Source organism: Cladophialophora psammophila (genome assembly GCF_000585535.1).
Source record: "Cladophialophora psammophila CBS 110553 chromosome Unknown aczJe-supercont1.51, whole genome shotgun sequence".
Taxonomy (NCBI): Eukaryota; Fungi; Ascomycota; class Eurotiomycetes; order Chaetothyriales; family Herpotrichiellaceae; genus Cladophialophora; species Cladophialophora psammophila.
The window spans coordinates 5,319-23,250 of record NW_006912972.1 but is presented as its reverse complement, the minus strand read 5'-3'; the positions used below and the strand labels follow the sequence as shown (position 1 = coordinate 23,250).

The 17,932-nt window shown below is 43.1% G+C and overlaps 5 protein-coding genes across 5 annotated transcripts; 2 read left to right on the top strand and 3 right to left on the bottom strand.

Annotated features, from left to right (window-relative positions):
• Positions 1–408: 408 nt before the first annotated feature.
• Positions 409–1,164, bottom strand: A1O5_13395 (uncharacterized protein; the record flags this gene model as incomplete). The annotated part of the gene is made up of 1 exon (XM_007753961.1): positions 409–1,164. The coding sequence occupies one exon, from the start codon at positions 1,162–1,164 to the stop codon at positions 409–411; it is 756 nt and encodes a 251-aa protein (XP_007752151.1).
• A 1,269-nt stretch (positions 1,165–2,433) lies between these two features.
• Positions 2,434–4,243, top strand: A1O5_13394 (uncharacterized protein; the record flags this gene model as incomplete). Its single annotated transcript, XM_007753960.1, has 5 exons — positions 2,434–3,008; positions 3,079–3,516; positions 3,573–3,847; positions 3,921–4,129; positions 4,217–4,243. 5 exons carry the CDS (start codon positions 2,434–2,436, stop codon positions 4,241–4,243), a joined length of 1,524 nt encoding a protein of 507 aa, XP_007752150.1.
• Positions 4,244–4,996: 753 nt separating this feature from the next.
• On the top strand, positions 4,997–5,960 carry A1O5_13393 (uncharacterized protein; the record flags this gene model as incomplete). The annotated part of the gene is made up of 4 exons (XM_007753959.1): positions 4,997–5,059; positions 5,126–5,557; positions 5,622–5,704; positions 5,768–5,960. The coding sequence occupies 4 exons, from the start codon at positions 4,997–4,999 to the stop codon at positions 5,958–5,960; spliced, it is 771 nt and encodes a 256-aa protein (XP_007752149.1).
• A 345-nt stretch (positions 5,961–6,305) lies between these two features.
• On the bottom strand, positions 6,306–7,316 carry A1O5_13392 (NADPH2:quinone reductase; the record flags this gene model as incomplete). The annotated part of the gene is made up of 1 exon (XM_007753958.1): positions 6,306–7,316. One exon carries the CDS (start codon positions 7,314–7,316, stop codon positions 6,306–6,308), a length of 1,011 nt encoding a protein of 336 aa, XP_007752148.1.
• Positions 7,317–7,868: 552 nt separating this feature from the next.
• Positions 7,869–9,514, bottom strand: A1O5_13391 (uncharacterized protein; the record flags this gene model as incomplete). The annotated part of the gene is made up of 2 exons (XM_007753957.1): positions 7,869–8,801; positions 8,870–9,514. The coding sequence occupies 2 exons, from the start codon at positions 9,512–9,514 to the stop codon at positions 7,869–7,871; spliced, it is 1,578 nt and encodes a 525-aa protein (XP_007752147.1).
• Between the last annotated feature and the right edge of the window lie 8,418 nt (positions 9,515–17,932).

The following is a 17,932-nucleotide window of genomic DNA, read 5'->3' as shown; positions in this document are numbered from 1 at the left end:
GGGTCTGAGAACTAAGATAATCTTTATTAAATCTTCCCGGTCCTCGGCTAAGTTCCTTATTTAATCTGCCTCTATGGTTCCCGAGAGGCTCTTAAGGCTGTGTCTAATATATAGGTCTAGCTGAACATCTAAACCATTCACCGATCTCGCGCTTTTTAAACAAAATTCATCTTGCCTCGCACTCGCTCCTTCCTACTCACCCTCCATTTCTACTCCTCACCTCTAATTGGCTACAGCGATAAAATGCTATCAAACAACTATAGCCATATCAAAGAAAGATAAATAGCATTCTAACTAGATCATGTTAGACTATTGTGATCTATTGTAGTCTACTATGATCTAGGATAGGAACCTTCTCCTTAGACCTTTATACCTCTAGATTGTACCGAGTACACTATTCACGATTCACTATTCGCTCAACGCACAAATGAGTCCAAATGCCTGTGACTCAATCTCGCCTGCGAATCTCTTCAGCTGATGGACGATGCTGTGAGTCAGGATCCGATGTTTGGCAAACGGGGCCGCTATGGATTCGGCCAACTCGACTAGGATGACCCATCTCTCCGGACTGGCGCCCGTCGCTGCAGATTGAAAGCTAACCTTCTCATATGACTTAGTTGAGCTTCCTGACTGCGAAGCGTAACTATCGTATCGGAGAAGGTGAATGGCCAGTAGACTCTGGTGGCTTGAGAGACTAGGCCATATGGTTTCTGCAATCCATCTGCCGAGCTCGTCCCTCAGGTTGTTCGACGCGGGAGGCTGGAATGTAATAAGCACCAACGTGGCCCCTGTGCCCAACCCAGAGCATTCGCCAAACTCGGGCCGCGAACAAGACTGTACCACGCGACATACCAGACGATTCATTGACGCCATCGAGGGCATGTATGTCTGGGTGCCAGACGTTGGGTTGTTCAGGGCGTCCATGTACGGGGGTGAGGTGAAGATTTCCAGAGAGGAGACTTCGTAGCAGACCAAGTATTGCGATTTGGCATTCTCCACGGAGTAGTAGCGACGAGCTCGTCGAAATCCCGGTATCGCGAGACGCTCCGGGAGGTGCTCATAGGTCCACCATTCATTGAGGTCCTCTTCGTTGATTGACTTGTCTTGAACCTCTCCCCATATGACCATCATTCCTCTCTCCCGTGGGAAGGTTACGGCCGGCATGGTACGAGGTCTTCCAGAGAATGCTCGAAACAGGACACGTCAGATAGGATAGAAGGTTAAATGTCGGTCGCGTGGTTTGTTTTCATCGATGGAATCCTTGATCGGATGGACTCGAAACAAGTGATGTTAAGAATGCTTAGTTCCGCGTCGTCCCTACGAGGAGGTCCAGTCCGCCTCGGCCTCGGCCTCCGATTATATGGCAGGGCGAGAAGGAAGACGAAGCGGTCCGTGATAAGAATCTGGGTTGAGCGGCTGAATCTTATGCCGAGAGTCGGCGGAGGAGGGAGGGTAGGCCCGGCCTGGACGAACACACTACTAAGAGGGGTAGGTTCCAATTGCTCTAGTTAGGCGACCAACAGATTCGGAGAACAAGAGAAGCGAGCCTCGCTCATTATGGTTTGGAGATGTGGCCTCGGTAGTCGGCAGTGCTTCAGGACGGATCCAGTGCCCACATGTCAGAGCTACTTCCTTGGTTACCTAAATGAGTTAGGTCTCTCAGTCACAGGTCCTTGTGTTGGTATTAAACTAGGTAAGGGGGTTGCAGGGTATATGAGCAGTATGATTAAGAGTAGAATATTGAGTAGATAACATGAGTTAGCTACGAGGAAGTGTAAGCAATCTAGGATAGCGAATGATATATATAATGCTGGCGCTCTGTGGGGCTCTATTTACAGGGCTAACAGGGCATATCACGTGTTCCAGCCTTGTTCTTCTGTGGATCCCCCCATATGTTCAATAACTGTTCTGAGTCGCACCGCGACAGCACGTGCCCTATCGTCTCCAAGGCTGTGTCTAACACCACACCCTCCACAAGCGGGAAGGACAATTCATTCAGAATGATGTGGCTGCGAGAGGTCCAGCTGGAGTCGACGGGGTGTTAATTGGTAGTTCTTGTGTATGGAGGACGGAGTACCTCCGTACTCCATACAGTATGTCCAACCACGTCAATCCATTGGAGACCGCCTCTATCGTCTCTCCCGACTACCGACTGCCGGCTCCTCCATTGGCCATGGGGTGTGGATGGATGGATTACGGGATGCCCTCCCCCCCGCGTCTCCAGACTTTTGACGAGAATTGTCAGACTACTTCCAGTACCACTTCCGCCGCAATTAATTTCAGTATTTATAGCCGGCTACTCTTCCTCGCCATGATGTGGTAGCCATAATGCGGATGCTTCTCGGCGTGTCCATAGCTGCACCTGTAACCTGCTGAGTTTCTTGAGCCTCCCTTTGCATCGTCGCTGGAACCCCGTCGACTCTGGGCATCAGTATGGCATCCTTGATCAAGGAAAATTCCATCCATCTGGAGGAGTTGGTGGAGAAAACAGAATCAAAGGCCGTCATCGCTGTCGACAAACGCCACCATGACGAGGCGATGACGGTCCTGGTAAACTACACTGGCCCGCAGACATGGGACGACGAAGAAGAGCAGCGGGTCAGGAGAAAGATCGATCGTCGCCTCCTCCCGATCCTCGTCATTTGCTACGGCCTGCAATACTACGACAAAGCCATGATCTCGCAAGCCGCACTGTTTGGTTTGCGCACCGACCTTGAGCTCACTGTGGGCAACCGGTTCTCCTTCGCGTCGTCCATCTTCTACCTGGGCTTCATTGTCGGTGCCTACCCGGCCATTGTCATGGCTCAGCGCTTCCCCATCGAAAGAGTGGCCGCGGGCATTATCTTAGCTTGGGGAATCTGTCTAATCTGCACGCCGGCATGTCACAACTGGCAAGGACTCTACACACAGAGATTCTTCCTCGGTTTCATCGAGTCAGGGGTCAGTCCGATGTTCATGTTGGTCGTGGGTCAGTTCTATAAAAAGAATGAGCAAGCCCTGCGGATGGGGTGAGTTGTCTTTTTTGGGTTCACCCGTCTAATTTCAGCGCTGAATCGAACAAGACTGACTCTGGAATAGTGTCTGGTACTGTGCATGCGGCTACGTGTCTATTTTCTCTCCTCTGATTAACTACGGGTTCGGGCATGTCCAGGGTGCCCTGTCCCCGTGGCGCTACATGTATCTCTTTGCCGGTTCCATCACCATTCTCTGGTCAGTGGTGGTCTACTATTACCTCCCTCCTGATCCGATCCGCGCGAAAGGATTCACCGAGCGCGAGCATTTCATTGCTGTGAGTCGGCTGCAATCGAATAACTCGGGAGTCCGCAACACACATTTCAAAAAAGAACAAATGATTGAACTGCTGTTCGACCTCAAATTCTGGATCATGTTCTTGATGACACTGTTGGCCATGTTTGCCAACGCTCCGGTTTCGACATTCACCCCTTTGATTATCTCCGGATTCGGATTCAACACACTCAACTCTCTGCTCTTGGTGGTCCCCGTTGGGTTTTTTACGTAAGTTGAGCTCCCGGGACCGTCGATGATGCTTCAAGCTTACCTTTCGTCTCAAGTGGTACCGCCGAATTGCTCATTCCATACCTTGCCTACAAGTATACGGGCATAAGGACATATCTCGTGGCGGCATCTGAACTAGTTACTGTCCTCGCCGCAGTCCTGCTCTGGGCTCTCCCGAGACACGCCATTGGGGGCTTGATGTTTGGGGTAGTGATCCTTCCCTGCTTTGCTGCCGGATACGTAATTCAATTGGGACTTCAGATCGCCAACACAGCGGGCTATACTAAGCGATCTTTGGCTTCGTCGGGGATTTTCGTTGCCTATTGCATTGGTAAGAAGCTTTTACAGGACAAGAGAGAACGGAAGCACTGCGCTGGTCCGGATGCTGACTGGGACTTTGGCAGGTAACTTTGTGGCACCTCTTACGTTCAGAAGTCAGGACGCACCAATTTATGCACCAGGGTTGGCGGCGGTGGTTGGTACGTCGATCGCCGTGGTGGCCTTGTCCATGTTGTACCGATTTGTCTGTATCAGGGACAACCGCAAGAGAGATGAGACCGGCACACTTGAGGCTTTTGACCATGCTTACGAGGATGACTTGACTGACAAAACCGTAAGTGGTCCTCCTGCGCGCACGACATGCATGCTCCAACAGTTGAGCACGTCGAGGTATGAACGATCTGACCTGTCTGGCACGCAGAACCCGCAGTTTCGGTATATTTTCTAGGTACCTGGATGAGATAGGAAAGCCAGATGATTTGCTCTCGGTCGTTGCAGAGGAGGGGAGGGTGAATAACGCATTCATAACGCTAGGATCCATGCACAAAAGGATGTACGGTGTTCCTCGCCGATTCCCCAGCTTTCTCCGGTCTGGATTTGTTTTGCAACTGGCTCTTTCAGCACAATAGTAGCGAATATGTATGGCTCGCTGTTGCGCACAACCATAGTAGCCTCGACCGCACCGAGAACTCTGACTTACACAGATGTCGAGACCATGGGAATGTGATCTCGGTTTCCAAGATAGGTGCATGGCCAGTCAATCCTAAACCCCGCTCCCCGCGCCCGCGGGAAGCCTCACCAGCCTCCATTCCCCGGTTTTAGGTGGATTTTGCCTTGCTCGGACAAAGATTACGCACGAACTAATAGGAGTGGCAGTAGTTCCTCTAGCACATCACAAGCAAGGTTCTCTTGGTGGTCAACTTCCACGGCTTTCGGCACTCGGTTCTCAAGTGTGCAGCTTGCGTACTGGATGTAGGACTAATCTGGGTAGGTGAAGGTGGCTTTGAATGGGGCGGAGAAGATGCCCAGCCCCCTATTTCCTGATCGCCCATCAGTTCCGTGCCAGAATCAATTCGAGTGAAGCCGGGACTAACACAGGTATTTCAGTTCTTTAAGGTAGGTATCAGCATATTGCAACCAAGCAGCTGAATGGCGAAACTCCCCCAGACCAGACAAATGATCAAACAAACCCCTTGACGAAATGAGCCGGCTTAATGGAAAGATCATCATTGTGACGGGGGGCGGTGCTGGATTTGGTCGTGGAGTAGGTACAGAACAGATTTCCCATGATGACTCTGCTACATCGACTGACCAGGCCGGCCGTCGATAGATTGTGCTGAAACTCGTCCGTGAAGGCGCTCGCGTCCTGGCGGTAGACTTGAATGGAGCTGAAGCTGAGCAGACGGTCAGATTATGCCCGCCCGGCGCCTGCCACGCCTGTACAGCAGACATTACCCTCGAGTCATCGTGGCGCCAGATTCTCTCCACGGCGCGCAGTCTCTTCGATGACCGTCTTGACGTCGTGGTGAATTGTGCAGGGGTGATCCACGACGCAGCACCGTCGCACGAGGTCCCCGAGGAGCAATTCGACTTTGTGTTCAAGGTCAACGTGAAGGCACTGTACTTGAGCACCAAAGCCATTGTGCCGTGGTGGAAGGAGAGGAAGCGCCCCGGCCTGTTCATCAACCTGAGCAGCACCAGTGAACCGCGACCTCGTCCGTACTTTGTATGGTACGCGGCCAGCAAAGGCGCCGTGACAGCTGTGGGTAGTAACTTGAACATTCCAACTTACTTCATTCATGGCTGACCGAGGTCTTCTCAATCAGACGACGAAAGGTCTTGCGGCAGAGTACGCCTCTGATAACATTCGGTATAATTGCATTCGGCCTTCGATAGGGGAGACAGCCATGTAAGAAAGACTCTTGCAAAACGTAGCCAGTTTGTCCGTTCCCAAGTCTAACGAAAAGGCCAGGCTATCCAAGGTGCTTGGAGACCCCGACAGCTCGGATTCGGACCATCGCGAAAAGATCTTGGGTTCGATACCGCTGGGTCGTGTTTGCAAACCGGAAGACGTGGCGAACATGACTTGTTTCCTCGCCTCGGACGAAGCAACCTACATCACTGGCGCAGCGTTCGATGTCGATGGCGGAAGAGGAGTGAGTTGATCCCGTATCGTGAGGAGACTGATGGAAAGGATGGAGCAATGATGTTGTCTGTGGCTGGTTCTCCTTCCATCCATCGTCGATGGTCATGGTGACGGCTCGACAGTAGCCGGGATCATCTGGTTATATTTGTCGAGTTAGAATACAGTGGCATTCCCGAAAGATCTACACCTCAACAACCAGGAACTATGGTGGGTGCGCAAGAGATTATTATTTCGACGAGGGCTTCAACTTTAGGTGGCGATCAGACTGAGAAACACATGTTATTCGAACGAAAAAGTCCTGTAGAATGTCTCTCTAGTCCAACGGGCCTCCCCTTGTACAGCACATTCAGCGACTGGCAGCACATCAATGCACTCTACATATGAGTTTGCCCATGGTCTGGTTTGACTCCAACACCTCATGCGCCTTTTGGATCTCCTCCATCTCAAAGACCTTGTCGATGAAGATTTTGAACCTCCCGTCCACAAGCCTAGGCAACGCATGCTCGACCAGCAAGTCCCGCAGTTTCTTTTGGTATTCCTCATCGCGACTCCGTAAACTGCTCCCCTCGAACCTCAATCTCTTGCTTAGAAAGGGACTGATATCGACGTCACCCTTCACGACTGTTCCACTCAGCCAACCCAAGTTGACGATGTGGGCATCTCTTGCCGCCGCTTTCAAGTTCTTCTTGAAATAGTCCGCACCGACAAAATCCACGATCAAGTCTGTCCCCTTCCCACCAGAGTGACCAAGCAACGCGTCCGCCCAGTCGCCCTCTGTATAATTAAACCCCTCCGTCGCACCGATAGACTTGCAGAATTGAATCTTGACTTGCGTACTTGCGGTGACATAGACAGCAGACGCTCCGGCAGCCTTCGACAGTTGAATTCCGGCAATACTAACGCCACTCGCCCCAGCATGCCAGATGACGCTCTGGCCTGCTTGATACTCACCGACCAGGTAGAGCGCTTGGATGGCAGTAATCCAGGCCTCAGGAACCCCGGCAGCCTGCTCCCAGCTGAGTTCTTTGGGTTTGTGAATGAGCATAGACGTGCTAACGGCGATATACTCGGCGTATGCGCCACCATAAGCTAGACCAAAGACCTCGTCTCCGACGCGGAAGCTTAGAGTGGAAGAGGGAGAACCGAACGAGTCAATGATGCCTGAGAACTCGACGCCCATGGTCTTGGGAGCTTGAGGCGGTACCGGGTACTTGCCCTCACGCTGGAGGAGGTCCATGCGGTTGAGACCAAATGCTTTGATTCTCACCAGGGCCTGATTGTGCGTGGGCTTGGGCATGGCTGTTTGGGAATTGATGAACAAGGCCGAGACGGGCCCGGTCTCGCCTCTGATATCGACTGCACGCATGGTGGCCATGGGTGAAGGTTGTCTCGAGGAGCCTAGTTCCAGTACTTTGTCGCTAACTTGATTAGATCTGAAGTAATGAGTGATGTGTGGTGTGGCGGTAAAATATCAATAGATCGATATGTTTGGCGATTTGGTCATCTTTTGATGGTTCAAATTTTGACGACTGTTCTTCCAGCGTCGACTGTCAGAGTTGAAAACGTACATAACCAGGGTGCTGTGGGTCGGGACCCAAGGTTGAAATTACAGAGTAGGTGGCTCGGTAGAGCCACGCGGTGAGCTCGCTCCAGGGGAGTCTTTTCATATCCACGCCTAATGAGAACAGAAGCGTCGTTGCGGCGCAGGTGTTTGGCCGGGTCTCGGAGAGTGCGCAGAGTTGGCGAATCGAGGCGGCTACCGGCTAATACCCGCTCGGTACTCGGGAGTCACTGGTTGGAGGCTTAGCGATCAGAACTTTCGAGCCCGGTCTTAAACAAGTGAAGTCGAACCATGCATGACACAAGCGAGACATGTTGTGCTTTGGAGCGGATCCTTCCTTCTGCATCGTCAATTTCAACCGGAAAATCACTGGTACTGAAATATTTGGTTAACGAAAACGTCACCAAAGTCAAAAGTCACGTTGCCATCGGCAATGAGACTCCCGGGCAAAAAGAGAGAACTGCTGTCCATCCCTTCACCGAGACCACTCAAAATATTCGAAGTATTTCGGCGACCGTCGGGACCTGCGAGAGATTCGGTTGTGATGTTTTCTTCGTTGTTCGCTTCAGAATTGGCTAACCCGTCAGCGGATGGGTTGACAGAATGGGCAGAATATTGCCCAGGCAGAGTTCCGCCAGAAAGTTCCGCGCGTTTGAGGTTGCTAAGGACCAAGGCGGAACTTGGAACAGTTGCGGACAGCTCCTGCAAGACTGTCCTAACAATGGCGAGGTTGTCATCAAACCCACCTCCTTGGCCGGAAAAGGTGGCGCGAGCGCGAATTTGCACCACTCCGGCAAGGTAACAAAACCAAGCGTTGATCGGTGCCACATACAAAACGTCGTTTCTGCACTGGATCTCTTCGAAAACACGGATCATGTGTGACGCCGTCTGGACGCACTCTTCGAACGTAGCCCTGACTGAGCTCGAGGCCGGTTCCACTTTCATCAAGGATAGTTGGTAGATCAATAAGCAGGCGTAATATAAAATATGCAACTCGGAAACTACTCGACGATAGGGTTTTAAGTCTGTGTGTTGCAGTGTCAATTCGGCAGGCAACTCGCAGACCCACGTTTCAAAGGCTTGTCCAATAGGCACGATATCTCCATAGCTCAAGTTGGGATTGTATCGTCCCTCGGCGAGTTGACCAAAAATCATGCAAACTTTGGTCCTCTCGATGAAGATGTTGTTGTCAGGATGTTCTTCGGGAAAGTCGCTTTGTGACAGCGGCTGAACGTCGGTATCATGCATATGGATCATCAGCGGCCGTCCATAACAGAAGGAGACCAGCTTGTCCTGATTCTGGGAGAAATGTCAGCGCCGAGGCGGACCGAAAGTCAGGAGTACACAGTGTTAGGGCTCATCCTTACGAAGAGATGCCACCACATCCTTCGACGGATTCCAGCATCTTGGTTGCCGTTGTAGGTTGCTTCTTTGTGAAGACCCATGTGGATTGCATAGCGCGATGCTGCCCCCAGCCAATGCCAGAGGCTGTCTAGGCAAATCACGGTCGGCTCGGTCATGCTTCGACATGTCATCAGACAGAGCGCCTTGAGAACCACTAATTTATTTCGTTCATGCTCCGTAGCCAAGAGCAATTTTGCTTTCAGGTAGTACTTCTTGGCCGCACTCAGCTGGCTTATTCCTCCTCGTCGGTGGCCATAAGCACTTGCAAGCATGCAGACACTGTGCACCAGCAGAGGCGACTGAAAACGCTCAAAGTCTGTGCGGTCAACAAGGGGCTGGTGGACATGAATGTGTTCAAAGTAAGCGTCGGTCAATGCAGCGACCAGCATCTGTGAGGGTAAGGCTACTGCGCCGGTGGACAGCAGCGTCTTTGCGTAGAATTCGGCCGTCTCTGCCTCGGTCTCGTCGTCGAACTGGAGCGCGCTGGGGTTCTGAAGCATCATGCTCTCCTCTCCTAGATAGCCCACAGACCCCGGCGATGCAGACGGTGGTAGTTCTGAGCGCTCTGCCGATTGTGTGCTCGTGGCACTGGCCCGGTGGGACCGCATGTTGCGTTGCCGAACTCCCACGCGAGGTCTATTGATTGTTCATTCTGCTCAGAATGGCCGCGCTCATTTCACGCACATAGAATCAAACCTACCTGCACATGACGTTAGCCCTTTGGCAATTCTGACATGTCCCATCGGTGTGATCTTGTAAGTCGCATTTAACCTGATCCAGTCGAGTCAGTAATCTCTGTCACCTGGTCTGGGGAGAGGAGCTCTTACCTTGCGCGCGTGACATTGCATGCATACCTTGGTATTGCGAGTTCTATGGCCTTGCATAGTCATGGAGCCAGCTAATCCTAACGGCGACCGACAGTACACACCTAGCAGGCGTCGTTGAATTGACGGATCGAACAGCTCGCCAAGATTTAGTTGAAGTGGAAAACACAAGACTGAGAGTGAGACGATGGGAGTCGAGACGTTGTCGCTTATCGACAGGTAACAGATAGACTTCCACCTAAAGGGGCATACGGGCTTAGCCTAGTACAGTGGAGTGTAAAAGTCCAAAACTAAGGTAGGTTTTCCGACATCTTAAAAAATGCGTACATAAGTTCTTTATCTTGGTTCTCAGACCCATCGACTCAGTTATCTTAAGTGAGCAGGGCCTACTGTTTTACTCCGTAAAACACCTTCGCGAGAAGAGTCTAAGCTCTAATAGGTGGCTTTAGAGTAGAAAAGCGTTCGTGATCTTCGTAAAATAACCGAATAGTCTATATATTAGATTAACATTCACTCCGTTCTTTAAATAACTATCGAACGATGAGTTAAAATATAAAACTTTCTATATATAAATTACTCTAAATTTAATTCTTTATAGATATACTTATTTAGATTTTTTTTTATATTTTTAATAATTATTATATATATTGTAACAGAGCACTTCAGAGTTCGGCGTGCACGTGTAACAACGCACAGAGATCTGTCCAGTAGATCGGGAATCGAGAACGCATTTCTGGTTAATACTGACAAGACAACACACCAACACCACTTAGAGGGGTAGCGGCTAGAGCTACGAATACCTAGTACAGCGGCAGCATCGGGGAATAGGATAGAACTGTATTAGACACAGCCTTAGGAGAGACCGGTCACGAGCTGCAAAGGCGCGGCTCACCACGCTCATTGGACAGATAGAAGAATCCACAGAAGAACAAGGCTAAGTCACGTGATATGCTCTGCTAGCTCTGTCGGCCCTGTTGATAGAGCGCACAGAGCGCACAGAGCATAGATATTATATAAATACCCTCATTACCCCTAAATAGCTTACACTCCTTTCGTAGCTAATTCATATTAACTATTAGACTCTATTCTTTAATAATAAATACTGCTTATACCTTACGTAATTCACAACTAGTTCATACTATTAGGATTATTACTAGGAACCCTAACCTAGTTAGGCCCCAGTAGGAACCTTAATACTTTAGCTACCACCCTTATTATAGAGAACGACCTATATAAGTAGTTAAGGAAGACCGAATCGATCTACTTCGCTCATCGACGAACTAACTTAACGAACGGTACGACTATTTATTAACGACACTATATCTATTATCGCTAGCACCCCGAGGCTAATATTAAGTACCTTAAGAATAATAACCATTACTACATCAATATTAGTAAGAAAAAGATTAGTAATTCATCTAAGCCCTTTAATAACGTAGAATCTAAACTTATATCTTTTATTCACTATATAGATTTATATATTCTAATAAACTTCACTAACTTCTAGAATAACCTATAGAAAATACTTTTTATAGAAAGCTACTTTAAAGAAGATACTAAGACTTAACTTAGACTCTTCGTTAAAGATTATATTAAGAATATAGCGGATAATAAAGAGAATAAAACTATCGCTCTCTTCGCTATATTTACGGAATTTAAGGAAATAGTAAGACTAATATTTAAAGTAAAGAACGAAGAAAAGAAAGCTTAAAAGAAGATAGTGAGCCTCTAATAAACTAAGTTCGTTTAGAAATATATAATTAAGTTTAGAACGCTAAATACGGAGCTTAGTTAATAAGATAATATTACTATCTCTATCTTTCGAGAAAATTAAAATCGAAAATTAAATAAAAACTTCGATATTTAGAGAAAAAGCTACTAGAAAAATAAATAGCTACGGCTATTAAAGAAGATAACGATACTAAAGAATACCGACAATATAAATATCTTAATATTACTTAAAAAATTTATACGGTAAGAGCTTAGCGGGCTAATATTTAAAAAAGATATAAACTCTATTATAAACTATAATCTATAAATCTAGACTAAGTATAAAAAAGACGTAATAAAAAAGAAAATAAAAAAGAAAAAATCGACTTTAAGAAAAGAAAAAAATTTACTTACTATAGTTACGATAAACTAAATTATTATATAAAAGACTATAAGAGTAAGAAAAAATAAGTTATAGTTACTAAAAAGAAATCTAAAATTAAAGAGATAGTGAATTACCGAAAACTAAACGATCTCATTACTTCCGAAGCTATATAACGAAAGACGAAATAGTAGCGATCGAAGAAAGTATTAATAGTGAGAAAGCGATATTAACGATAATTATATTTATACGTATATATATTTAAATAAAATACTAAGTAAGAAGAATATATTTAGATCTCTATTATATCTTATCATTACTAAAGTATAGTCACACGATATACGAACTAAGAAACCCTTCTTCCCAGATCGAGATAATCTTTAGTATAAGGATCTATTAAAATGAAGAATACCCGTAGAAGAGAAGTTATTCGAACTTAATTTATACTCATTAAGAAGGCGATCCGAATATCTCGAACGTTTATATCTCGGAAGTAGATTTAAAAACACTAAGAGAATATAATATAGCTAACTTATAGAATAATTTAGATTCGAATTTTAATAAAGAATTAAAAGTCTAGTACATCGAAGAATTAAAGTCTCTTATAGAGAAGAATCTCGAATAGATTCTTTAGAAAGTAATAAAGAGAAGTAAAGTAAGAACTTAATAAACGTAGAAACTAATAAGAGAAGTAGAAATAACTTTAGTAAAAGAAATTCGCTTACGAGTCCTTACGGAAGACGATATTAAAGAGATTACTATAATCGCTTAGTTACTTAAAGAGAAAATATAAGTATAACTTATAATAAATTAAATCTTAGCTAAAGTAGAGATAAAAGTTTAAGCGATTATAAGAATCTATAGAGAATAAGAGGTTCGAGTATCTCGACTTATAGAAACCTTACTAAATATTAGTATCTAGAGATTATTTCTCTATAGAATAGTTTATACTTATCTCTTACGGTTAATTCTTTATCTATATATATAGTATCTTAACTACTTATAGTCGGAAAAGCTAAATATAACTATCGTAAAAGTATAATAAGCTTATAAAGAGTCGATAAAAAGATATATAGCGTACGACTACGAGATATCCGACCTAAAGAATAGAAAAATAAATTATCTTCACTAACTAAAAAACTAGAACGATAAAAGAACCCGAGATATCTATATTATCGAAAGTACGCTTTTAAAAGACGCTAATATTAAAAAACTAATAAAGATAGCGTACGACTAATTAGAACTAAAGAAGAAAGAAGAAACCGATACTTCGAGTTAAATATAGCTATAAGATCTAACGCTAAATTTATATTTCTTAGAGATATATTAGAAGACTAAGAAGTTAGTATTCTAATTAACTTCGAATACACTAAAAATTTAGTATTGTAACAGAGCACTTCAGGGTTTGGCGTGCACGTGCAACAACGCACAGAGGCCTATCCAGCAGATCGGGAATCGGGAACGCGTTTCTGGTTGATACTGACAACAACACCACCAACACCACCCAGAGAGGTAGCGGCTAGGGCTACGAACACCTAGCACAGCGGCAGCATCGAGGAACAGGACAGGACTGATAAAACACTCTTAGGATTTAGGTAGACGGCACTAAAAGCCATGGAATTCATAATACTCTGCTCAATCTATAAAAAATGAATAGCACACTACCAGCACTGTAAACTATTCCGTACCTTCTCTCTACCAGCCCATTTAGGTTTAACATATAACTAAATAACTTTTTCACCTTACTACCGCTTTATCAGCTCAGTATAGCTTATCACAATATAGCTACCTTATCTTATTACATTTCTTTCTCTCCCATCTATAGAACGACCTCGTTCGACAGTACATAGCACACTTAAGAATTATCTAATTCTATTATTACCTAGGGGGCGGGTCCGCAGCACTATAAGAAGAAGCTCGCAACGGGGATAGATTCTCCTCTCTTATTAGGTCTAGAACACGAACTGGAACATCACTAATAGGTATAATAGACCTACTCGATCTATATAAGGACACCGAAGACGCTCTTAATATTCCGCTTTAATAATCACTCTATCTTAGAGTCGAGTCTATTTCTATACCAATGTTGCTCGGTGACTCTAGGGTTCGCTCTTAGAATCCTCCCTCAACTAACTAAGCAACGCGAGGAAAGAGAGGGTTCACTCTTAGCGTTAAGATTCTATCTTAAGAGTTATTACTATTATATTCTAAATCTATTCTCTCTTCGCTATATAGGTCGATATAAGTCTATAATATTTGGTTTGTATTCTCTTAGTTAATGAGATTAATAATACTTTTATCTAGAGTAGCCATTACAATAGGCTTTAATGGCTACCACCCACTAGTTTCTGCGCGAGACGGTTATAATAATGGTATCTTTTCATCCCTAATAATAGCTTAATGAATATCCTAAATAAGTTGAACTTAATGAGAAGTGTCGATTTTAACTTCTTTAATAGCTTTAATACCGTTTTTTATAAGAGCTCTAGTCTAAAAGATAATAAATATTCCGTAATTATAGCCATTTAGTTGTTTATTGACATTAACATTCTGAAATATAAACTATTTATCGTCTTCGAGCTTTACTCGAACTTAAGAGTTAAGATACTCTAAAATGATCGAAATCATTGAGTCTTTTACCGTGCGCTTCCTAATCGAATTCATGGCGTAAACGATTTGAGAATCGGAATCGACGTATACTAACCACTAATGGTTAATCTCTCGATAGGGAATTAGCTTCTTCCATGTAAACTTATCTTATCGCCACGATCGCGGCTAAGTTATAAACGTAAATGTTTCTCGAACGTTATATAGGTAGATTATATTCCATTCGTCTTCCACTTAGTGCTTTCGATAGATCGCGATACCTTTAATAACGTAATTTATAGATAACTAATCGTTATAATCCGCACTAAGTAAAAGATATTCTAATTTTTTCTTATTAATTATATATTCTCCCGAGTAGTAATTCTCATCGCGAAGAGATTTCTTTACTTCGCGACTATACTCTTTAAATTTCTTTAAAGCGTCTCGAATTCGCTAAATTTCTAACGTATCTTTTTTAGTCTTTACTCTTTCTATAATTCGAATTACTTCGAGGGTAGCGTAACACTAAAGAGATTACCTCGAACTAATATTAGTCGGTAATGCTTCGATTAATCTTTAGAATACTCGTGTAATAGCTTTAAATCCGTACTGAACCACTTTATCTACTTATCGCTTCGTTAAAGTGCCTTTATCGGTATTGTACCTAACTCTCTTAGATTAGTCTATAATAATCTTCTATACTAGTCTTTCCACATTGAAAAAATTCCTTAATAGATTTTATTTATATAGTCTCGTATTGAAGAGCGAAGATAACTCTTAAAACTCTCCACGGAGATATTTACTATTAGTAATAGTTTCTTTAGCTTCCGTGAACGCTTATTCGGTGGACGAGAAGTGTATTCGCTTAGAAGCTCTCACTTCTATCTTTGAAGATATTCTTAGAACTAACGGTATTAACCGCGGTCTCTTTCTAGACTAAATCACTATTTTAATGTATTCGTTTCGAATTTTTAATTACTTTTTAGTCGCTTCCTTAATTGCGACTTCTCTTTCTTTAATTTTAGTAAGCTTTTCTATTATAGACTTATTCTTAAAGTAATCTAAGATATTTCGCTTCTAATATCTCTACTCTTCTTCCGGCCATTTCTTAAGTACGGTCGGTAAAGACGAAGATTTTATCGCTTATTCTTAAGAGTTCTTTAACTAATCCTCGGTCTCGCCTTTCGTTAGTATCTTATTAGACCTCTTCTTTATAAATTTCTTAGTAGACGGTTTTATAGTTAATTTCTTTCTTATAATGAGATTCTATTCGACCTAACTAATTTAGCTAATCGGTACTCCTAGGAGACCCTCGGTGAGAATTAAATTATATATATTTAGTGGCTCTACACTATTTAGCTAGTGTAACTCATTCTTTAATTAAAGATAATATTCTAAACGCGTAGCTATAACTTATGAATATCCATAATTATTTATGACGTTTTTAAAATCGTCTAGGTTCAATTATACCGTAAAGATATCGATTCGTTACGATACTAGCTAAGAAAACTTTATACCCGTGAGACCGGCCAGCCATTTCATCATTTAATGATTAATTCGACGTAATATATTTATGAGTATCTCGTCCCGTAGCTTAGGCGCTATTCTTATACACTAGAGCTTCTTCAGTGTATACGCTGTATTACTTAATCACTATATCACGATACCTTCTTAAAATTCTTCGGTTATTTATTACCTAAACTTTCGGCTAATCGTATCTCTACCGCTCGTATCCTTTAGAAATAGAGCTATATTCTAGCTTCTAATATAATTAACACCTTTAATAAATCTTCTCTTAATTTCGTTATACTTATTTCGATTATTAATCGCTTCTTTAATTAATACTTAAAATCTTTTAGTCTTCTTATTCTTAACTACTTTATTTTTAAATACTATCTCTAATTCTAAATCGCCTTTAATATAATTAGCGATTTTTAGCACGAACTTTTTATTTGACTGTTGTATTCTTTCGACTATTTAGATGACTTATCTAATCTATTCGGTTACGTCGATTCCTTCTTTACGGTATAATACTAGTATTTTCCGTAGTGGTTTTTAAATCGAGAAATAACGAGGATGCGACATCTAAATATTTAATACTATAGCCGTACTAAGAGTAATGTCTCTAAAACTATGAATAAGTTACGTTCCGACCATTACATTGGGTCTTTATAAGGGAGCTTAGGTTGCTCACGGACTAACCTCAATGATGCCTTATCTCCGAATCGTCACTTACTGCTGCTAATTTAAGGGCGTTGGTGTGAACGGATCTAGCAACGAAGTAATATGCTAAGGCGTTTACGGAACTTATTATTACGGTGTTATTGGTGTAGAATTAGGCGTAAGCCCTTATACGCGACGAGATCTTCGCGGAGTATCTTAATTACTTATATTACTTAAAACTATTTATAAATAATTAAAGCTCGGTTTTCTTAATGAAAAATACACTAAATGAAGCTATAAAAATGATACAGCGTTATTTTTCGAGGTTAATAAAGATATTCTTTAAATATTCGTTAGGAACGGAGAGAATTAAGTGATTACTTAACGAAATAGAGTAAAGACAAGAGAGAAGAGGTAGTAAAAATAGTCGAGAGCTAACTTAGCCGCCTATTAATCTTACTACTCGTTAAGTGACGAACTCCGTTATATACTAACGTCATTACTATATATTTACGTCGGTTTTAGTTTCTTCTTATCTATTCTTTTACTTATAAAGTATTATCTATAAACTAAGTGAGAAATACTTCGGTAGTCGCGGTGGCGGCGTCTTAGTATTTATTCGCTCGACTCCTCACTCGCCTTTAGTATTATTTATAGTCTAGGTGGTACTTTCTTCTCTTTAATTAATTAATTAGCTCGCTTATCTATAGTTCCCGTAAATAAATTACTCTATATCGCTACTATTACTATATTCTATCATCGTATTCATTTATACTATGAATTTCGATTTACGCGCCGCAATATCTATACTTCGCCGTAACGTACGGATCGTAAGGCTATCACTAAATATCTTTTTAAGTTTACACTAGCTTATTAGCCTCTTAGCGAAACTATTTTTAGGTTTAATATATAACTAGATAAACCAATCTATACTAAAGATTACTAAAACACCATAAGCTATTTTCTCTATAATTCTTATCTTCATTCTATTCACTACCTACCTATATATCTCAAGAGCTATTCTAGAAGTAAATAGGCGAGCGTAGACAGTTAATAATACTCACTCTATAGAAATTAAACTAAATAAATTAAAATATAAGAGAAACTATAATAGAGTTACCGATGTTACTATACCGTTCTCTCTATTATAGTAGCACTAATCGTAAATATTAAATCTACTCTAAATAATAACTTAATTAACTAAAACTCTAGTAATAAACTTAATGAAAGATAAGCGAATATAAGAATAGCTATAGAGAGCTCGCCTCCCTTCTTATCTCATATAAGTAAAGCCGCCTCTATTTACTTAGTGAGTTCTTTTTAGATTATTCTCTTCGTCTACGTCTTAGTCCGCGGGACCC